General features: G+C 40.9%; 1 protein-coding gene across 1 annotated transcript in view; it reads right to left on the reverse strand.

Annotated features, from left to right (window-relative positions):
* Nucleotides 1-19,327, reverse strand: part of zc3h18 (zinc finger CCCH-type containing 18) — a gene marked incomplete at its 5' end in the record, with an annotated part of 49,817 nt that overhangs the window by 19,350 nt on the left and 11,140 nt on the right. The window contains 12 exons of the mRNA XM_080027719.1: nt 708-935; nt 1,893-1,985; nt 2,811-2,936; nt 5,222-5,407; nt 10,721-10,998; nt 11,699-11,813; nt 13,888-13,917; nt 14,288-14,430; nt 14,659-14,754; nt 15,087-15,235; nt 16,014-16,098; nt 19,242-19,322. Of these exons, the coding sequence (XP_079883845.1) occupies nt 708-935; nt 1,893-1,985; nt 2,811-2,936; nt 5,222-5,407; nt 10,721-10,998; nt 11,699-11,813; nt 13,888-13,917; nt 14,288-14,430; nt 14,659-14,754; nt 15,087-15,235; nt 16,014-16,098; nt 19,242-19,322 (1,610 nt within the window). The remainder of the gene's footprint in view (nt 1-707; nt 936-1,892; nt 1,986-2,810; nt 2,937-5,221; nt 5,408-10,720; nt 10,999-11,698; nt 11,814-13,887; nt 13,918-14,287; nt 14,431-14,658; nt 14,755-15,086; nt 15,236-16,013; nt 16,099-19,241; nt 19,323-19,327) is intronic.

Raw genomic sequence — 19,327 nt, forward strand, 5'->3', positions numbered from 1 at the left:
CTAAAATCAGCTGCCAAAATTGATTATGGACTGTGACGGACTGAAATCATAGACACCTGACTAACGCTTTTATTCTTTGCTGAAGCAACAGCGTTTTACAAATTAACACCGTGATACTGTCACGTTGATTCTAATTTTCAATACTTGATGTTCCATCAAATTAGTTCATAGAGCGAAATATTATGATTAAAAGTGAACTAAAAAGGTAATGATTTTCAGCAACCAAAACTCAAATAAAAGGTTTTGAGTAAAACTATGTAAGATAAAAATGACTTAAATGTGAATAAAACTAATAAGCATTTTTCGGCTAAGACTAAATTGAAAAACGCTGGCAAACTGAACACTGTTTGAACAGAACTTTTCCTGATTCCTGACAAATGTAATCCCTTTGGAAATTTATTGAACTACTAAATAAACTTATTTTAAGTCAAATCTGTCTCAGTCACAGATATAGAATATATATATATATACCCCTATATATATATATATATTATTTATATATATATTATTTAAAGTGACCATCCTGCCAAGGGGGCCCTCGTGGTGTAGTGGTTAGACCCCCCCACCCCTCCTTATAAGGCTCATTCCTCTTCACAGCAGACCCGGGCTCGAACCCCGTGGCACGTTCTCGGCATCATTCCCAAGAATAAGAGCATTGAAAATGCAAAATAAATGAGAAATAAAGAAGGAAGAGAGATGAGGTGTACCTGCGGGGCGGATGCTGCTGCCGTTCTTTCCGCCTGCCTTCTCTTGGGTTGGGAGCTTTCCCAGGTTCTCGTGGTGGTGGTGGGGGTCTCACTGCTCCTGCTGTGTTTCCAGGCTCCCGGGGGTTGGTGGTTGGAGGCTTGGCTCCCTCTGGCAGTGCTTTAGACGGCCGGCTCTGCTGCCCACCAGCTGCTGGAGGACTGGGGACTTTCTTCATGGGGGGCTTGTCCCTACGAGGAGGGGGCATGGCACCTGGCTTCAGCGCCAGGCTTTAGGGAGGGAAGAGAGGCACCTTTTTTTTCTTTTTTTTAAGTATGCAGACACTGATGGGTAAAGCAAGAGCTAGTTATTATTACTACCATACAGTCTTTGGCTGCTATGTGACGGCTACCAGAAATGTTAAGGTACACTGTTTACCCAGTTCATGAGTTGACATCATTCAAGTCACCCTTAAATGTCAAAATGATAACTGACCATTGTGTTTTTTTCTTGCAAGATTTACACTTTAATGATGATCGGATCTTGAGGTTTTCACAAAATTGTAAGCCTATGCTTTATGAATTTCAACCAGATCATGAAAACTGCAAATAAACTTTTCCTCACGTGGAGAGAAAAAGTCACACAGTATCGACCTGGTGCACTGCGGCACTCAGCACTTCACCCCTGCTTTAACCCATGTACTACTGGATCCAGTGGTCCAGAGGTAAGCAAACGGCACTAAACCTTAACAAGAGACTTTATAAAACACACATAGAATGAACTATCTCTGCAGAGCGAATGATGTGTGTAAATCTGTCCGGTACGTGATGACGGGGCTGTCGCCTTAGTAGCGCAGTTTTATTATTATGTTTTTATTATGTTAATAATAAACGGTGTGTTGCACATTACAACGACATTTTCATTAAGAGAGAATCTTATAGTAAACATTAGGCTTGGTTTACTCTCGGTTTCCTGCTTAAAGTCAAGTCGGAATTGAAACCTCTGTTTAAACGTTGGGGAAATGAGTCGCCACTGCATCACTAGTAATTATTATGCTAGCAGAGCGCATGCAATGTTGTAGCTAATAATCAATAACTAATATTCAGTGAACAGGCCTCATGCAATCAGATGCTGGAGCAAGCTTGAACTACAGATTTTTTAAATGGAGTTTTGAGTTGAACTACAAATGAAATGGATGTAAGATTTACCCTTTAGCTAACGCAGGAGGAACGTCTGGTTTGTTCTTAGCCGTCCTCGGAGCTGCTGGACTTGGTGAAGGAGATGTGGAGAATGATCGAGACCTATATAGCCAACAGTAAACAGGCATTGGATCAGATAAGATCACATCAGTATACAATGGTGTCATGATGCTGCATTATGTCATTTAGAAAAAAAGGAAAAAGGAAAATTCAGCTGTTGTACTTGGGTGTGCTTTCATTTTCATGTGTGAACTGAGCAATTATAGAAATACAGTTTGTGTGTGATGAACCAAAGACAATATTACAGAAAGCAAAGAAGATTAAGGTAAAGGCTAAAAGGTTTTTGCTGTGTGATTTTGTTAACACTTGTATTCCAAAGAATGAAGTAAAAACAGATGTCAGAAATGATACTGAGAAATATGTTAGGTCTGTTCAGTATTAAACCAGAAAGTTTGTTTTTTGGCCACTTGTGCACAGTGGAAACAAGTTGTGAACATTAGCATGTCATCATCCCCTTGATGTGTTATGGAGCAACATTATAATTCATTTGTACATTTGACTTTTAGAGCGTTCTCAGAGAACACAGCTGCATGCTGCGGCTTAAAATAACACTATGAAACACTGTCCCATTGTCATTTGATTTATTGCTATCATAAACATATTTGTTGTCAAAAAACAAATTCCCAGGTGCCAATTACACACCGACATCCGCAGGGGATTTTTTTGACCAGTAACTGTAGTAGTCAGGAATACGTATTCATTTGCCTGACACAAACAAATAAAGGCTGGTCATTGTGTCAATGGACTTGAACACACATTAAAAACGGTGCAGTTTGGAGTAGGGGTGATAAGCTGTTTGGTTGTTTTCTTATTTGAGCACCGGTGCTATTGTGCAGGTAGGTCCATGCATAGAGCCATGATACAGACCTGGAGCGGCTGCCGCTGAAGGAGCTGTGCTGGGACGAGTGGCTGGAGTACGAGCTGAAGGAGGAGGAGCGGCTACGGGAACGAGAGGAACCAGAGCCTGTGTAGGAGGAGGAGCGGGAAGAAGACCTGACACACACACACACACACACACACACACACACACACACACACCCACGATTATTGAAGGGCTTCTTAAAGAGTAATCAAACACTGTCAATACATTTGGTACAGAGGAGAAAACAGATATCCATGGTGCACAGTGAAGATGATTCACAATGAATTCAGTGACTACTTTTCATTCTCATTAGGGGTGGGAAAAAAAATCGATTTTCCGATTAATATCGATTCTCTCTCGAACGATTCTGAATCGATTCCGAAAAGTTAATAATCGATTTTTTTTTATAATATTTTTTTTTTTTAACAATATTTTTTTTATTTTTTTTTGTAAATACTAATACTTCCTGCGCCATTGCGCATGCACACCACACATGTGCGTGTTGTTTCCAAAGTGGCTTCAAAAGGGCTGAGAGCAGCAAACCCATGCACTGGCTTTATCTCTGTTTACGTTTTTGTATAATAATAATAATAATAATGGATTGGATTTATATAGCGCTTTATTTCTATGTGACTCAAAGCGCTTACAGGGTTCCAGGTTCCATTCATTCACACACAGTCATACCGGTGGTGGTAAACTACCATAGTAGCCACAGCTGCCCTGGGGCAGACTGACAGAAGCGAGGCTGCCATTCAGCGCCATCGGCCCCTCCGACCACCACCTCAAACATACAGCAGTCATACACATTCACACGAGGCAAGGTGGGTGAAGTGTCTTGCCCAGGGACACAACGACCATGACACAAGTGGCCGGGCTGGGATCGAACCGCCAACCCTAGGATCATTGGCCAACCAGCTTAACCACCTGAGCCACGGTCGCCCGTCGTATGAGAGCTGAATTCCAAGCCATACTTTTTGTACAATGTGTTGAAATGACATAGAAAATAGATAATAGAATAGAAATCCTATAGAAACATGATTTACGAGATTAGAAATAAAATAAAACTGAATCGGTTTAGTTTTTACGTACTTCCATATTGTGTTGAAAGCTGCATTGATTATTGCACTGTTCATAGAAAGTCATATTTGTGACAAGAAAAGCTTTTCTCTTAATACAATATTAGAGAAGACAATTCATCTGTTGATTGTCTTTAATGATCATCACAAAAGTAGGAAGTGATTAGCAAACTCTGAGTAGCAAACTCAGATGTGCATATAAATATATTTTTGAAATTCACACATGGGTATGTACATAAAAAATGTTTTGCATTGAGATGCATTGAAAATCGATTTTGAATCGAATCGTTGACCTCTGAATCGGAATCGAATCGTGAGGTGCCAAGAGATTCCCACCCCTAATTCTCATCATGTGAAATGTCTCAAGATACATGCAACAACATTTGATAGAGGTTATGTAATGTAAAATGACTGTTTGACATTTTTAGAAGAGGCACAATTAATCAAATAGTTATTCTGTTTTGTGACTTCACTCACTGTTAAGAGTTATGAAATATCCTTTGGTGACTATTCATTACATGATAGTGAATAAATCAACAAGTCAATTCTTTCCATCGCCTTCCTTATTTAGTTATAAGTTAACATAGACCTAACTACGCCCTGCATTATAAAGGTTTTACAACTTTATATCATGGTGGATGTGATAAGATGATGGCCAAGTGGGAAAAGAACAGTTCAAATGTCAGGTGGACGACCACCCAATGACTAAACCAGCAGCAGAATGTCTTTGGCAGCAACAATGCAGTCACAAAGGGATGCCACATGCTCATTAATGCTCAGCAAGTCTTTAAATGAGTTAAGCAGTTTGTGAGTGGTCCTCACACACATGCGCTGCCACATCTGAAAAGCGTTTCACTTTTCTCTCCTTCATCAGATGGGGATATTCACCATGCTCCTGTCTTCAAGTAAAGCTTGTATGAACATACAATAACCTTTGCTGCTTTCTCTTGCAGTCTACATGAATGAAAATCTAATGAGATGAAACAGCTGGAGCATAGCTGTTCGTCTCTATTCCACTAAACCAAACCTTTACCTAATCAATCTATTAAAGTAGACATCTAAACCAAACAAAACTGAATAACTAATCAACTTACTAACTGAACTATATAACCATATATAACGGCAGCGTTACGCTTGTAAACAAAATGTTTCCAGTCTGCCCTGCACGTAAATGGCTATACTGGCACTAGAAAAAAGAAGGCACTAGGACCAGTACACATTGTTGCCAAAGTGTTAAAAAGACACTTCCGGTTTTAACAGGAATTCCCGGGAGGTGGCTATTTTATTCCGGGATTTAGAAAAGGACTATTTCGGGAATTTTGAGCAACCCAAGTCCCTACCTGGAGGAGTTGGATAGAGAGACAGAGGATCCAGAGGGCCGGTGCCTCCGGCGGCCCCGTGGTGGAGAGCCCAGGCCGCCCGCCCGTCTCCTGGGGGATTTGGACCGACGCCACGGGTCTTTCCACTCATCTGGACGCCTCATCAGAGGAGGGATGTCCTTTTTGTTGGGAGGCTCCATCGGCCTGCTGGGGAAAGTCAAGACATGATGAATGAGAGTGGAAGTCTGAAATCATTGCACTCATTTAGGATAAACTGGATGCATCTGATGTGTTGTGTCATTTTAAATATTCCATACAATTTTAGAAGACACTTTTGATTTTGCCATTTGTCTTTCTTTCCTTCTTTCTTGATCTTACGTTGTTTTCATTACATCTAGCCATATGAAAAAATAAATAAAAAAATAAAATCAATGACTGTTTACATACACAGCATATTCTGATTAAGGAACAAATTCCGGTTAAGACAATAAGGTGTTTACATGCGCAGTAGCTACAGGGATATTCCCGTTCACATGTAAATCAGCATATCGTTGTCTGGCATTGTTTTATACGCCAAAAATGACAGATTTTTTTAAGGAGCCTTGTTGCATGTGCACACACGCCGTCAACCAGGCGATGCGTCACAAACATCGGCAAATGCCAAAAAAATTCAGCCAAAACACTGAATGGATTATTTATTATTTATACCGATGTCTTATTCTGAATATGACCATAACCGGGTTAATATTGGAGTATTTCTGTGCATGTTAACGTAGTCAGTATGTTTTCTTTAAAGCTTTGTTGGGGGTATTTTAATATTGTATTGACAGTTGAAGAGATAGAGTGGGACAAGGTTTTCAATTAGCAGTTTGGACCGCAGGGGGGCTTTCCAGGTGTTATTTCCGACTAGGAACTGTGAAATTCCCACTTAGTTCCCAGTTAAACTAGAATAAAACATAAATAAAACCAAATATTAAAATATACACATCTGCAGGAACTTTTTAAATGAACATGTAAGGGGCAGATGCTGAGATATTTTTTAATAAAAAAACAAAAACAAAAAATAAACGTTATTATTTTTTGTGCACGAGACGAGGATGCTAACGTTAGCTCTGCTGCTGCATCTCATGTGGATCGTAATCAATGGACAAGAGGAGTCTGACCTCACAGGTGACTGCTTGAAAGTAGTCTACTGGAAAAGTGCTAAAAACAGCCTGTCCTAAGCCAAATAGGGGAGATTTTGAATGGACATAACTTCAACAACAGATTGTAATAAAATAATTTTGAGTTGTTAAAAGAAACTTCTGTAAAAAGAAAAACAAAGCTTTATCTGTTGTGGTCATACGTCACTGTACTAAAGGTGCGAACACACCAAACGCGTTGGGTGCGGTGGCGGCGTTGAAAAATCCTATTTTTGCATAGGGAACCATTGGTTTAGGCGCGATGATGCGTTGGCTGCGGTAAAGCGGCGCTTTGGGCGCGGTAGCCGCGTTACCAAAGCGTCACCGCACCATCGCGCAAGTTCAAAAAATTGAACTTTTAACGCTCCAACGCGTGACGTTTAGCCGCGTTGGTCAATCAGCGGTGAGCTTGACCCGACGTCACGGACATCGGCACGGTGGGAGCATGGGTGGGAGGACAACACAGAGGCTGAGAAACACCGAGTAGGAAATGCGGCTGGCTGGTGATATGAAGCCGCTCGGGGTTGGGTTAGAAGACGTGAGGAAAGTGAGTCAGGAGAATGGGCTTCCTGGTTAATTCAGTGAATATAGCGGCTGTGCTTTAGCCGATAAACCAAGTTAGCACCGGTCGGATAGCGTTAGTTAACTCACCCGGTTGTGTGCGGCCACCACCTTCATAATGAACCCAAACATAACGGCTAAGTCCGGGGAACTTTCACAACGAGTACAGCGAAGCACCGGTGTTTATGCCTATATCTACGCCAGCCACGGTCCCGTCACAGCCAGGTAGGGTAATGTAGGCTACTTGCCTTTATTTTCTACTGCCCTGTGCACAATGCTGCTGTAAATGCGTTTGATATGGCGCTGCCTTGCTGTTTGTGTTCATTTCTGAGTGGCGTGAATCTGCAATGCTGTTTTAAGGCTATTTGTTCCGTTCAGTTTATTTGTCTTTTGGCACAATTGTTGGCCGTGTTGTTGTTGTTTTTGTGTGGACATGAACGCTGTTGTGTCGGGTCGGGTCTGATCGCAGCCATGGTTGATTAGGGGAATAAATATATCGGGGGAGACTAGCTGCGTAGCGTTGGGCGTGTTGAACCATTTTTTGACACAAAATGACCAAGCGCCAGATCAGGTGCGTTGGGCGCTTTGGCCACCACACCCAACGCGTTTGGTGTGTTCGCACCTTAAGGCAGCTGTTCGAGCCATGACACCAGTGATGTGACTATTTGAGTGACTTTCACACAGCCCTTTTTACCTTTAATTAACTAAATTAGTCAATTACGATAATAGGATCATTCACAGCTAGGACATTGTAAGGGATTTTCCCCAGTAGGGAGGTCAATGTTTGTTTTTACAAAAATCTTCAAGCGTGACTCTAAATATTTGTTTGAGGAAATGAACAAGATAAGTGGATATTCCCCACTATGAATTAAACCCGTATTAAAGAACATTTGATCTTTGTTTGCCAAGACTAGGCATTCTTACTAGAGAGAGGAGTGTGTTTTGAATAACCATTACAATAGTAATTGACTGTGGACAACGTTTTGAACAAACACTGTGATGCCAACTAACACTAAGATTAATGTGGAACAGGACATATACAGTACTTGGATGACAAAATGAACTGCTGAACCAGAACAAAGGAGAGTGTATCCATTACTGTGTACAAGCTAAGATCATAAAAGGCTCATATTCCTAAATGAATGAGAAATTCCAAAGGTGTGATGCAAGAGCAAACAAGTGTCACTACTCGTAGAGCTAATAATAGATTGACAACAGGAACTATATTTGGCTGTTCATATTTACCCCTATCAGTAGAGTTTCCTCTGACAAAGAAATGAAAATAAGGAAGTGAGGCAAGTAAACCACACAGGGCCCACGAAGTATAACAAAAGGTAAACGTTTGTTTGCTGACCTTTGTAGGTTTAATGAATCAGCCTGTGGACCGTTTTGGAAAAACCTGGACTACGCTCATGGAAGCTTAAATTGACCTTTGTCACTGTTTGGTTTTTTGTTCCAAATAAACATCATGCTTCTGTGTTTATGGTATGGCAGATTACTACACATGTACTTGTACTAGAGCTGTGAATCATTTGAAATTCCACGATTCGATTCTAAATTGATTCTCGATTCAAAATAGATTTCTGGATTGAGAGGCAAATGCAAATTATGGCATGATAGCAAATTAAAGTCAATGTCTTATCCGTCTTCATTTAAGTCTATTTTAACGTGAAACTTGTAATGCATGTGATTTTAAGGCAGGTCAACATAACCAGTGGCAGCAAAATACATATTTAAAAAATAAATAAAAATACAATTAAATTAGGGCTTAGAGTGTCCCCCTGCAGACTCAGTCCTCATTGCATCAGACTCGGTTCCAATACAGCCCTTGGTCAGTTCTCTGCATGTCTTCCCCTCTTTGCCCCATTTCAACTCTGTCTCTCCTAAACTGTCTAATAAAAGCGAAAAACGGCAAAAAAGAATATTTAAAAAATAAAATTAAAATGTATAGATTTTTGCAATTCTTGAATTGATAATGTAGAGTTAAGTCAACGTTACTCATCTCACATCTTACAATGCTGTGTCTTAAGGGGAATTCATAATAGCCGCAAACGCACAACCTTAGAGGGCAGGGCGCATGGCATGACATAAAAATCGTTTTCCAACCACAAACGTAGACCCCCATCATTTTCAAGGTTATACTTTCTGTCAGACGCGAGCTCCTAAAGCTTTGTTTTGGGAGTATGAATCAAACTCAGTATACCTAAGCGGTCCGCGAACACGTTCGTGGACGCCAAGCGGCAAGTATGTAGGGCCCTTTAGTCACGCAGCATGGAGAAAGTCCAGTGTGTGTGTGAGCATGTGTGTGTGTGCGCGCAAGTGGAGCTGGGGGGCAAAACACAACGTTGTTTATGTTATAAGGAGAAGTGTAAGGATACTTTACGGTTCATGTTGAACCGGTGGTGACATTTCTTTTGTTGTCGAGTTTCCACATAGCCTAAGGCAGGTCATATTGCCTAATTGCTTTGCGTCACTCAACAGCAAACACAATAGCAAAATATGGGTGTTGGTGACTAAAAAGGTGTCCTGGAATATTTCATCATCATTGACGGTGCCTTCGGGGCCGACTAGAAAAAAAGCTCCTCAATTTCAAAACCATGACGATCATGGCCCGCATGGAAATATGTGATGCCACTGGCCACTAGTCAATTGTTTATGAATAGAAAATACATGAGGAAAGGTTTCTGTTTATTGACTATTACATTTCCATAGAGGTTACTTTAGAGATTACTTGAAAGAATGCAGACAATTTTGCTCCATATTAAAACTGTCAATGAATTTCGCCATACCTTTTTCAGCATAATAGCTATCCATTTAAAATGGGGGGGCGTATCTAGCCAATCCTGGGGAGGTGTTGCAAATCAATAAGGCGAACTGATTTATGTTACTTTTGAGTATGAGTTTTTGAATCAATTATAATACTTTGATTTTTTTTTCTTGAGTTTTTTCAGTTTTTTTTAACTAAACTGGCCTATCTTTCCTATGTTTAAAAGTTGACATTTGACATTACATACTTATACCCACGTATCGAAAAAAGTAAAGACATCAAGCTTTTGACGTGCATTTCAAAATATAACCAAATAGCAACAAAATGATTACGTTTTCAATAATGGAGCTTGATATGTCAGCCCAAACCCAGCCCTACCATAAGGGTAGGGTCAGCGGTGGAAACACCACCAGATTTAGCTTAAGTGAACTGTCCCGCTCTGAGTCACTCCCACCCGACCAGCTCTGCTCTATGGAAACGAGGCATTCGTCATTGCAGAAGGTCAATGTCTGTGAAGAAAACCGTTTCTAATTTTATTCACAACGAAACTTTTTATTCAAAACAATGAAGCTGCTGATCAATGTCATCTTGGTTAAGTGTGCAATTCCAAAAATGTCTCAGTGGAGTACCACATGAGACCAATTATTTCCCCCAAATAATGTTATTAGCTCAAAGATATTATTGTATATTTTTCGGCTGATTACTAACCACAAAATGTAGAAAAGAAATACAGAACATGGTGATTTATTAACACTGTCTTCATTATTTGTCTATCAGCACTGACAAGATTCTATTCGAAAAAATGTTATGCTTCGTATGTTCCTTGGTCACAATACTTACCCGTCTGCGCCACCCACTTGTAATAACCAGCGACACTAGTTTCTAAACGCTGCCTTACAGATAAATGTGGATAGGATTAATCAAATTTGTGTCAACTCGTTATGCACCATAGCTATAAGACATGTCATCAAAAGTGGCAGCACAATACAATTAAAAACAAATGTCACTTACTTGGGTGGCATTATGAGTGGCGAGCGTGGTTTGAGTTTGTCCTCATCTTTCTTGTCCCTGGGGTCTCTGGGAGGACGCATCCTGGGCCGGTCCTTCTCGTCCCTCTTCATGCGGTCCCTCTCCCACTCTTCTTTCCTCCTCATCCTCTCCTTCTCTCTCTCCCTCTCTCTCTCCCTCTCTCTCTGCCGGCGCTCCCTCTCGCGGTGGTCTCTCTCTCTGTCTCGGTCGCCGCGACGCTCCCGGGGGTCGGCGCCGCCGCCACCGCCGCGCTCTTGCTCCTGTCCAGATGAATGTATATTTCACTTTCCTAAGCAAATACCATGCTGAAGTTACCCCCTAGTCACTTACAACAACTCCTGCATTACCACTGCCAAAAGCTTCTTCAATAAAAAGGTAATGATCCACATACCCACATAAAAACCACATATATTCTATATATTTCTTTTTTAGGTATTTTCTTTTCTTTTCAGGAACACATGTTGTATGTTTATTGTCCAAGTTTGATTTGAACTGTATGTTGTATGTTGAGCTACATCTAAGACGATGTTCTGTCCTGACAAAGTTTTCTGGATCTATTCATTTACAATTTGCTGTAATGACATATCCTACTGGCATTTTTTTACTGTAAATAAATCTCATGGATACCTAAGCCAATGTGTTAGTCCATCTTGCAATAGCTTTTGGCTTCAGTAGCGTGGAAGGCCAGTGTCATTCAGCTCCCGGCGCTCTTAATAATTAATAATAATAATTAATAATTAATTTTATTTTATTTCATAGCACTCAATGTCACCTTACAGGGCAGTGTTTAAAAAAAACAAAATCAACAATCATAAAAAACACAAGAACAAGATACATTGAAACAATTTACACAAGTGGGGTGAAATGGGTGGGAGACAAGGAACTAGATTGAATATGTCAGTTTAAAAAGATGCCTCAGTAATTGAGGTATTTGAAAAAGCTGGCGGCGTGGATACTCACAGTGAAGTGGTAAGGAAGTGGAGCTTCTGTGTATTGCACTCTGAAGTTTTCATACTGGCCACCTCTCCACAGGGCTTCCATTTCATAGTCATAGTATGGATCAGCATAAGGGTCACTGCAGAGGGGAGAACACACATGGGACAAATACATTCATTTGCTGGTTAAGTGCCTTTCATGTTTGTGTTGCTGCAATCTGCCAGACATGAAACAAAGCTCTATACATACAGTTTGCTTCAACAAACGTATTTCAGTTGTTCACATTCAGAGTCACTGAATATCGTTTAATCCCTTGCTTAGGTTAAGATGGGAGCATTTTCCAGGCATGCAAACTCATAAGCCATGAAAAAGGTGAGAAGTCTGAAAACAAATCCCAGAAGATTTTTTTGTGATTTGAACATTTAAGAGAAGCAATTTGGTGTATTCTGGTGAAGAGAATTAAGGAAAAAGAAAACTTTATCAGATGAATAGTAAAATGAGCAAAACAAGTTAGTCAGCCAACCTTCTTGACTTTTACAATACAAAGTGTGTAGGTAGCCTATTTAGAAGAAAAACGTTAAAAACAGCTTAGAAAAACGGTTAAAAATTCTGGCAAAACCAGCTTTAAATAAGACAGAAAATAACATGGAGCCTCAAATCAATCACACCAAATTCCCTTACAATAAACTAACTATTTATATTGTGGCACTGGCAAACAGGATTTGCATTATCTTTGCTAGACAACCATCAATCAAACACATAAGAATACACTCTGTCACCGTAGTTAATCTCGTGTTCACGCACTCACACACGTGCACGCACACACACACCTCAGTCGTGCGCAGGAACATAATGGTGCAAAATGGGACGATAGTGGAGGAAACAGGTGAGTGTGTTGTTTCGGCGCTGATCGGCTATAATCACTATATTCACCTGAGGTGTGTCGGCCAGAACACCATGCACCATTCAAAAACCGTGTAAACAGCAATAGACAAAAGCACATTATTAACTTGAGGTGACACGTTAATCTGCAGTGACAATCCGCCAACCGCGGCCGTTAATCAGTGCGCGCATAAATCAATGCAAACGGCTGTAAAACAATGGTTGGCAAACTCCGTGTATTTATTTAAAAAGTGATTCACATAAACCAAGTAGGCACATTAACACGGTAAAATAATAATACTGCGGCTACTTGAATGCTCTGACGACTCGGAGAGAAAAAAATTTAAACTTCCCAGCAGACACTCAGGGGCGGATCCACGGGTGGGCCTGGTTGGTACAGGCCCACCCAGATTGACAGTCAATCAGATTCATGAAAAAAAAAAAAAAAAAAAAAAATGTTTAATGGTCTTTTCTCAATAGGCTATATGTTTTTTTCTTGAAAACATTTATAATTTAAAATATTTACAGTAGCTACCAAAAAATAATAATATTCAGAAACCCCTCTCGTAGCCTACTCATTAGTTCTGTCCAGTGACGTCTTTACGCAACATCATGGTCGACGCAGACAGCGGATGGCGGTTTCGTGCACCATCAGATAGCACCCTCAATTAGCAATGGCTAGGCAGCTCATTACTGGAGGCTCTGGCCGGCTTTTCCGAAATCAGTGGACAAACGAAAATAGAAGCAGAGCAGCTCCTGCAGCAGATGCAAACGAAAAAGTTCGTTTTCATGCTTGTGACTTTTTGCAAACTGTTTGAAAACAGCGATTTTGCCACCAAGGGCCTGCAGAGCTCAACACTTTGTGTGACAGACTGCATTTCACTGATTGAAACACTGAAAGCTACATATGCAACTTTGCGCGAGGACTCGAAGGGTGACTTTGGTGACGTGCTCAAACTGACAGAAGAACTGATGGAAAAGCATGAGATAACTAACTGGGACGTGCTTGCTTCTCGTGAACGCAAGCTGCCTTCAAAGTTTCACGAGTCTGTTGTCACCATAACGCTAGGAAAAACGTCACTCGAAGTTAAGAAGCTAAAGTTTAAAAGAAGAGCATAATCACTCTCTCTCTGGTTCTGTGTCTCTTTCTCTGTCTTTACATCACAGTCTGCTAGCGATTAGACCCAGGTCTGCTTGCAGTGAGATAGTGGGCAATTGCCTATTGTTAGCAGGTCGACCTGCATTTAAAAATGTTTGGATGGAGAAGTGGCAATTGTTTGCCACAAACAACACTTTATACGGGACGTCTAACAAAGTCAGTCTACACTTACCCAAACATAGGATCTCTGATGTCCATTTCACTGAAAGAGAAAAACAGGATAGTATCAATGACAACCACTCCATATAGTATATTTGGTATATTTAATACACAGTAAATGTGTGCATCAAACTCATGCGTATAGTGGACCAGCAAAAAGGAAAAGCCAGACAAGATCCTTACTAAGAATATTTATATGAAGATGATATGACTCAACCCGAGCATTTAGAAAATAGCTGTTGATTAAATAAAAACATCCTGACTTAATAACAAAAGGCACAAAGGTGACTTTGAGAGCATTGCGTTTCTTCAGATGTGTGTTTTCATGGTGCTGTGGAGTGACATCAGAAGAATGTCCTATGGTTGGTGCATCACTGACTAATTGCATGCTTTTCAATGGGAGCAGGTCATACTCTCTGATGATGCGGTAGCTGCGTTCTCTGAAGAATTCATTCTCTTTATCAAATTCTCTCTCGTCCTCTCCGATGGTCACGTTAAAGCGCTTCTCCTCAAAGTCGGGCTCCTGCTCCTTGCGGATGGTGGCCTTCTTCAGCATCTACGGCACACACACACAAACATGTGGTTCAATGAGAGGGTAGGGGTGCAAGTGAAGTCCATTATATAATGCTACATAATGTAATGCAGGTACTATCACATGAAAACAATGCTCAGTGATTACCAACATTACAGGGAATATCAGATCATTTTCAGTGACAAGATGAGAGATCAAACCATGACAGCCATCCCATATAGTTTGTCTGAGAGTCAGTGGGAGTGTGTGTACCTCTTTGGCATGCCTCAGGCCTCTCTCCCAGGCGCTCTCCACAGGAGGCTCGGCTGGAGGAGGAGGTGGAGGCAGCTCCTCCACGGCAGGGGCAGCCTGCAACAGAAACAAATCAATACATAGTTTCATACTACATTTGCACACATGCTCATTTAGAGACGTATAGGCCCAGTCATTGGGTTAGTCCAACTGAAGACTGAACATATTCAATTCCTGATCATCTGAACTCCATTTTTATAAACTTTAAAATGCCTCAGTATTTATGTACCGAAACAATGGTACAGCATTGTGTGCATAATGTCTTCTAAAACAGACATTTAAATTGAAAGATTTTATAATTTTACAAAAGTGCAAAAAATAAAAAGCATTCCCTTATCACGTCATTGCCACAAAAATGCAGAGTAGAGTGTGTAGAGAGCGAAACGTACCCAGGGATTATTGGGTATGAGTGGGTGTGGTCCTCCAGGAGGGGCTCCGTTAGGGGAGAAGAGGTCTGGCTTACTGATCAGAGAATAGTTGCCTTTGTCATTGACTCCGGGGTGGATGAACCGACAGTTCATACCCCAAGTACAATTTCCTGGAGGAAACAAAATGGAACACATTATTTGCAGGTAGTGGATGGCAAAGACACTAGTGGACAATGTCAAAGTGTAGTTCAGTAAATGACACAGGCCCAAATTAGGCAAGGATTATGCTTTATATTAGAGATGCAACAATTTGGTATTTTATGTCAAATGCCAAAAAAGGCTTTTCTAAATGATACCAATATTCATGTCTTGTAAACACACAAATCCTGGTGCAAAGTATGGGCACTTTTAAGATGCAAACATATTGCCATTTCTACAAATGACCAAAAACAAAACGAAAAGATTACACCTAAAAATATAGGAAAACAGAACACTTATCTTTCTATATATTTTACTTAAGGATCGGCAACAAAAAGAACAGTGGTGCACCTTTATTTATGTTCCTTAAATACTGTTCTGTACCTACTTTCTAACTGATTAGATGTATGTAGTATGGGCAGTAAATAAAAAGAGACACTGAACTCTTATAAAATACAACGGCTCCCCCTGCTGTAGAACGACTTGAATAACAAGGGCTGACACAAACTAGAAACATCCCTCGCATACTCTTCAAAGCCACAATACAAACAGATACTACACAATTAGATTGTTTTATCAGCCTACCCTCTCTGGCGCACAAGCCACAACATGCCAACACTGAAGCTGAATAACCTGAAACATATCTATGCCATAGATTTGCCAATGGGGCAGTACAGATACCAATATCTCTTTGCTCAGCTTAAATGGCCCAATATTAGCTATGGTGATAATCAACTCTTCACCAGTTACCTTTGATGAAGAACCTGCAGATGGGACGTGGTCTGATCTTGCGGTCTGAGGGATCTTTGACTTCCCCCTCCTCCAGGTCATCATCCTGCAAACACGTCGAAAAGGCAAATCATGACATGTTAGCTTCTTATTGAGTCCTACCCACTAGTCACGCTAAAAAAGAATGTATTTAGAGGGTTTCTTTTTTGTATTTCATGTTAATAATGTTCGAAACAATATATAGGGTGAGAATTTCTGACAAGAAATGTATGAATTGAAACCATGTAACAGCCTTCATCTCCAAATCCAGAGCAATCACACTATGTGAGCCTATGCTGTCACTACAGAGTCACAGAGACTTACACGTAGGCAACAAATATGACCACAGACAAAAGACTTGAGGTGTCGCAAAACAAATTCTGAGCGCTTATAGGTCTGAAGGTCAGCATTTGATAGCACACAAAAGAGCATAAACTCAATGTTTTGGCAACTTCCATGCACCTTCTAACGGTTTTTGACTAGCAAGATGTAAAAAGAAAGACTCCCATCTGGATGTCAGGGTCAAGTATTTTCCACTACAACAGTCTAAAGGCACAACACGTTGATCCTGAAGTGGATGGACTACAGCAGCAGAGGACACCAGGTTCCACTACTGTCAGCTATGAACAGAAGACTGGGGCTACTACGGGCTGGACATTTTGGAAGAACACTGGTGGATCGTAAAAAAAAAAAAGCTGAAACATGAAGATGGTATGATCAGAAATCAGGTTTAACAAAATCAATGGATCTAACATGCCTTGTGTCAATAATACCTCACGCTGAGGTCTTTTTTTTTTTTTTTACAAATGTAGGGAATATTTTCATGACACAATTAGGCCCCTCAATTTAAACTGAGCATTTGTTAAATGCACAGCAGAGTAATGGTGCATCCCTTTATCGTAACATATCCTAATGGTTATGGACAGCAGGATAAAGCTCCATGTCACAAAGCACAGCTCATCTCAAGACAAGGTGTTTTATAAGTATATTTTGTATTACGTTCACTGCCCGGCCCAAAAAAAAAGTCACACACTCAAATATTTCATTGGACCATGTTTAGCTTTGATTGAGGCAAATATTTGCCCTAACACATTTTGATAAGCTTAGAACCTAGACCTGACCAACTGAAGATACCCCAGATCATGCTGTACACTGCCACACAGGCTTGTAGAGTAGGCACTAGGCATGATGGGAGCATCACTTCACCCACCTCTCTTCTTTTTTAGAGAGAGAGAGAGAGAGAGAGAGAGAGAGAGAGAGAGAGAGAGAGAGAGAGAGAGAGAGAGAGAGAGAGAGAGAGAGAGAGAGAGAGAGAGAGAGACACGTTTAAGTGCAAAAAAGTCCAATGGCAACAAGCCATGTTGAACCCCTCCATCTGAAAGCGCATCGGCTAAAAGGTGTGGCATACGGCTAACAGATATGTAGCATGCTGTATATGTGGACCTGTCTGTGGGTACACTGGTATTAGTATTTTGATTTCATATCTACAGGTTGTTTATTGTGATCAGTCAGTGATCTCCTTGGTAACACAGTGATTGACAGGCTGACTGAAATGCTCTTTAGCTGGACAGAAACTCCCCTCTCCTAACCCGACACCCCTCTTAAAATACAAACTTCTCGCCTTAAATGTTGCACATAATCACAACCCCAAAAAAGTTGGTCCGCGTACTGACCCCCCAAAAGGCCCATTCTGAGCCAGGAAAAACACTGAGCGTCCTGGTCAAATAGCTTGTTATATGTGTGACCCCTCAGGGTTCAACATAACTTTTTTTTCCTACTGGCCCGCCGGGCCAGTGGATCCGAGTTTTACTGGTCCCTTGTATATTTTCACTGGCCCTGCACACACTTTTTTTTTCTTCATAATTTAGTGTCAATAATTATAATACCTGTATTAGAAAAATAAAGAAAAATAACCAAACATAACCAGGCAAACATATTGAATTTGAAGCCTACAACTGAAAGTATGTTGAAGGGGTCGGCCAGTATTTTAAAGTCCAATGGTTTGATGATTGTTTTTATTCTTGAATTTGGGCAGTTTAATGAATAGTTCACCTGCAGAAGTCATGTTCAAACATAAAAAAAATAAATAAGAGATGAAGGTCTGATCATTCTTTGTGGGGTGGTAGGCTGTTTTTATTACTTTTTCTATATGCATTAGGGATGTGAATGTGTCGACCAAATGACCGGTTTTCCACTTCAAGTTGACTTTAAAAATAGAATAGAAATCCGAAAATCAGGGGGTTATGCCGTTTTTTTAATAGGAGATTTCACCGCGTATGCGAGTTCACGTCTGGTCGTGAGCGCGCTGCAGGAGGCTTGCATGCAAATACTGTAACATTACGGCGGCAGCTAAAGGAAAAGCGCAGTTTTCACTTCATTTTCTGCACCTCAACCTCTGCTGTGGGAAGAAAGAAAGGGGGCAGAGTAAGTCGATTGATTTGTCGACTCGCAGGCGGACGGTAGGCAGCTCTGCCAACGGAGCGAGAGCGCGCCCGCTTGTTGCTCCGCCTGTCAAAACGGCCACGCATCGTTTGTCCACTGGCCTTCCATTAAAACATATATTTTATATTAGGTTTATTATATATATGCGTCTTTGAGTGCCTTGAAAAAGCGCTATATAAATCCAATCCATTAATCCATTATTTCATTATTATTATATTGAGTCTTAAATAAACACTGCTTTCATTACGACTCTCAACGCGCATTTCAATGAACCATGATGTAGTCTACAAAAAGATACTGAACTGTGATTGGCCGTTACTGGCCCGGGCGGGCCAGTGACTGGCCAATCAACTTGCCCTGCATATGATTTTACTGGCACCGGGCCTACGGGCCATGCGTTATGTCGAACCCTGCCCCTGTCTCCAATCAGTCATGTAGTGAGCAAACCACAGCAAGGCAAGATCATAAGGCACAAAGTTGTGTAGTGTGAACTGTACAGTGACCCAGTACAGTTTTAGACAATCTTCTCAGTATGACTCTAGAGTAACTTTTTTAAATCCCTGTCCCGGAAACCAACCCCAAATACTATTCTAGTTTTAAATTTCTTTAGTAGCGTTAATAGTTACTCAAACATCCTGTACATACAAACGCCCCTGGGGTGCTTCACTGATAGGCCCCAAGCCATTTTCTATTGTTCTATAATCTCGAGATTTACACCACACACTGGTTCAAATACACATCAACCCACAGCAAAGAATCATCACTTACTTCAATCTCTCCTTCGTCGATCTCTCCGTCGTCCTCGTCCTTCTTCTTGTCTCTGAAGGACTCTCTGCGCGCCCTGTCACTGCCCC

The sequence above is a fragment of the Ammodytes marinus genome (assembly GCF_949987685.1).
Source record: "Ammodytes marinus genome assembly, chromosome: 5".
NCBI lineage: Eukaryota > Metazoa > Chordata > Actinopteri > Uranoscopiformes > Ammodytidae > Ammodytes > Ammodytes marinus.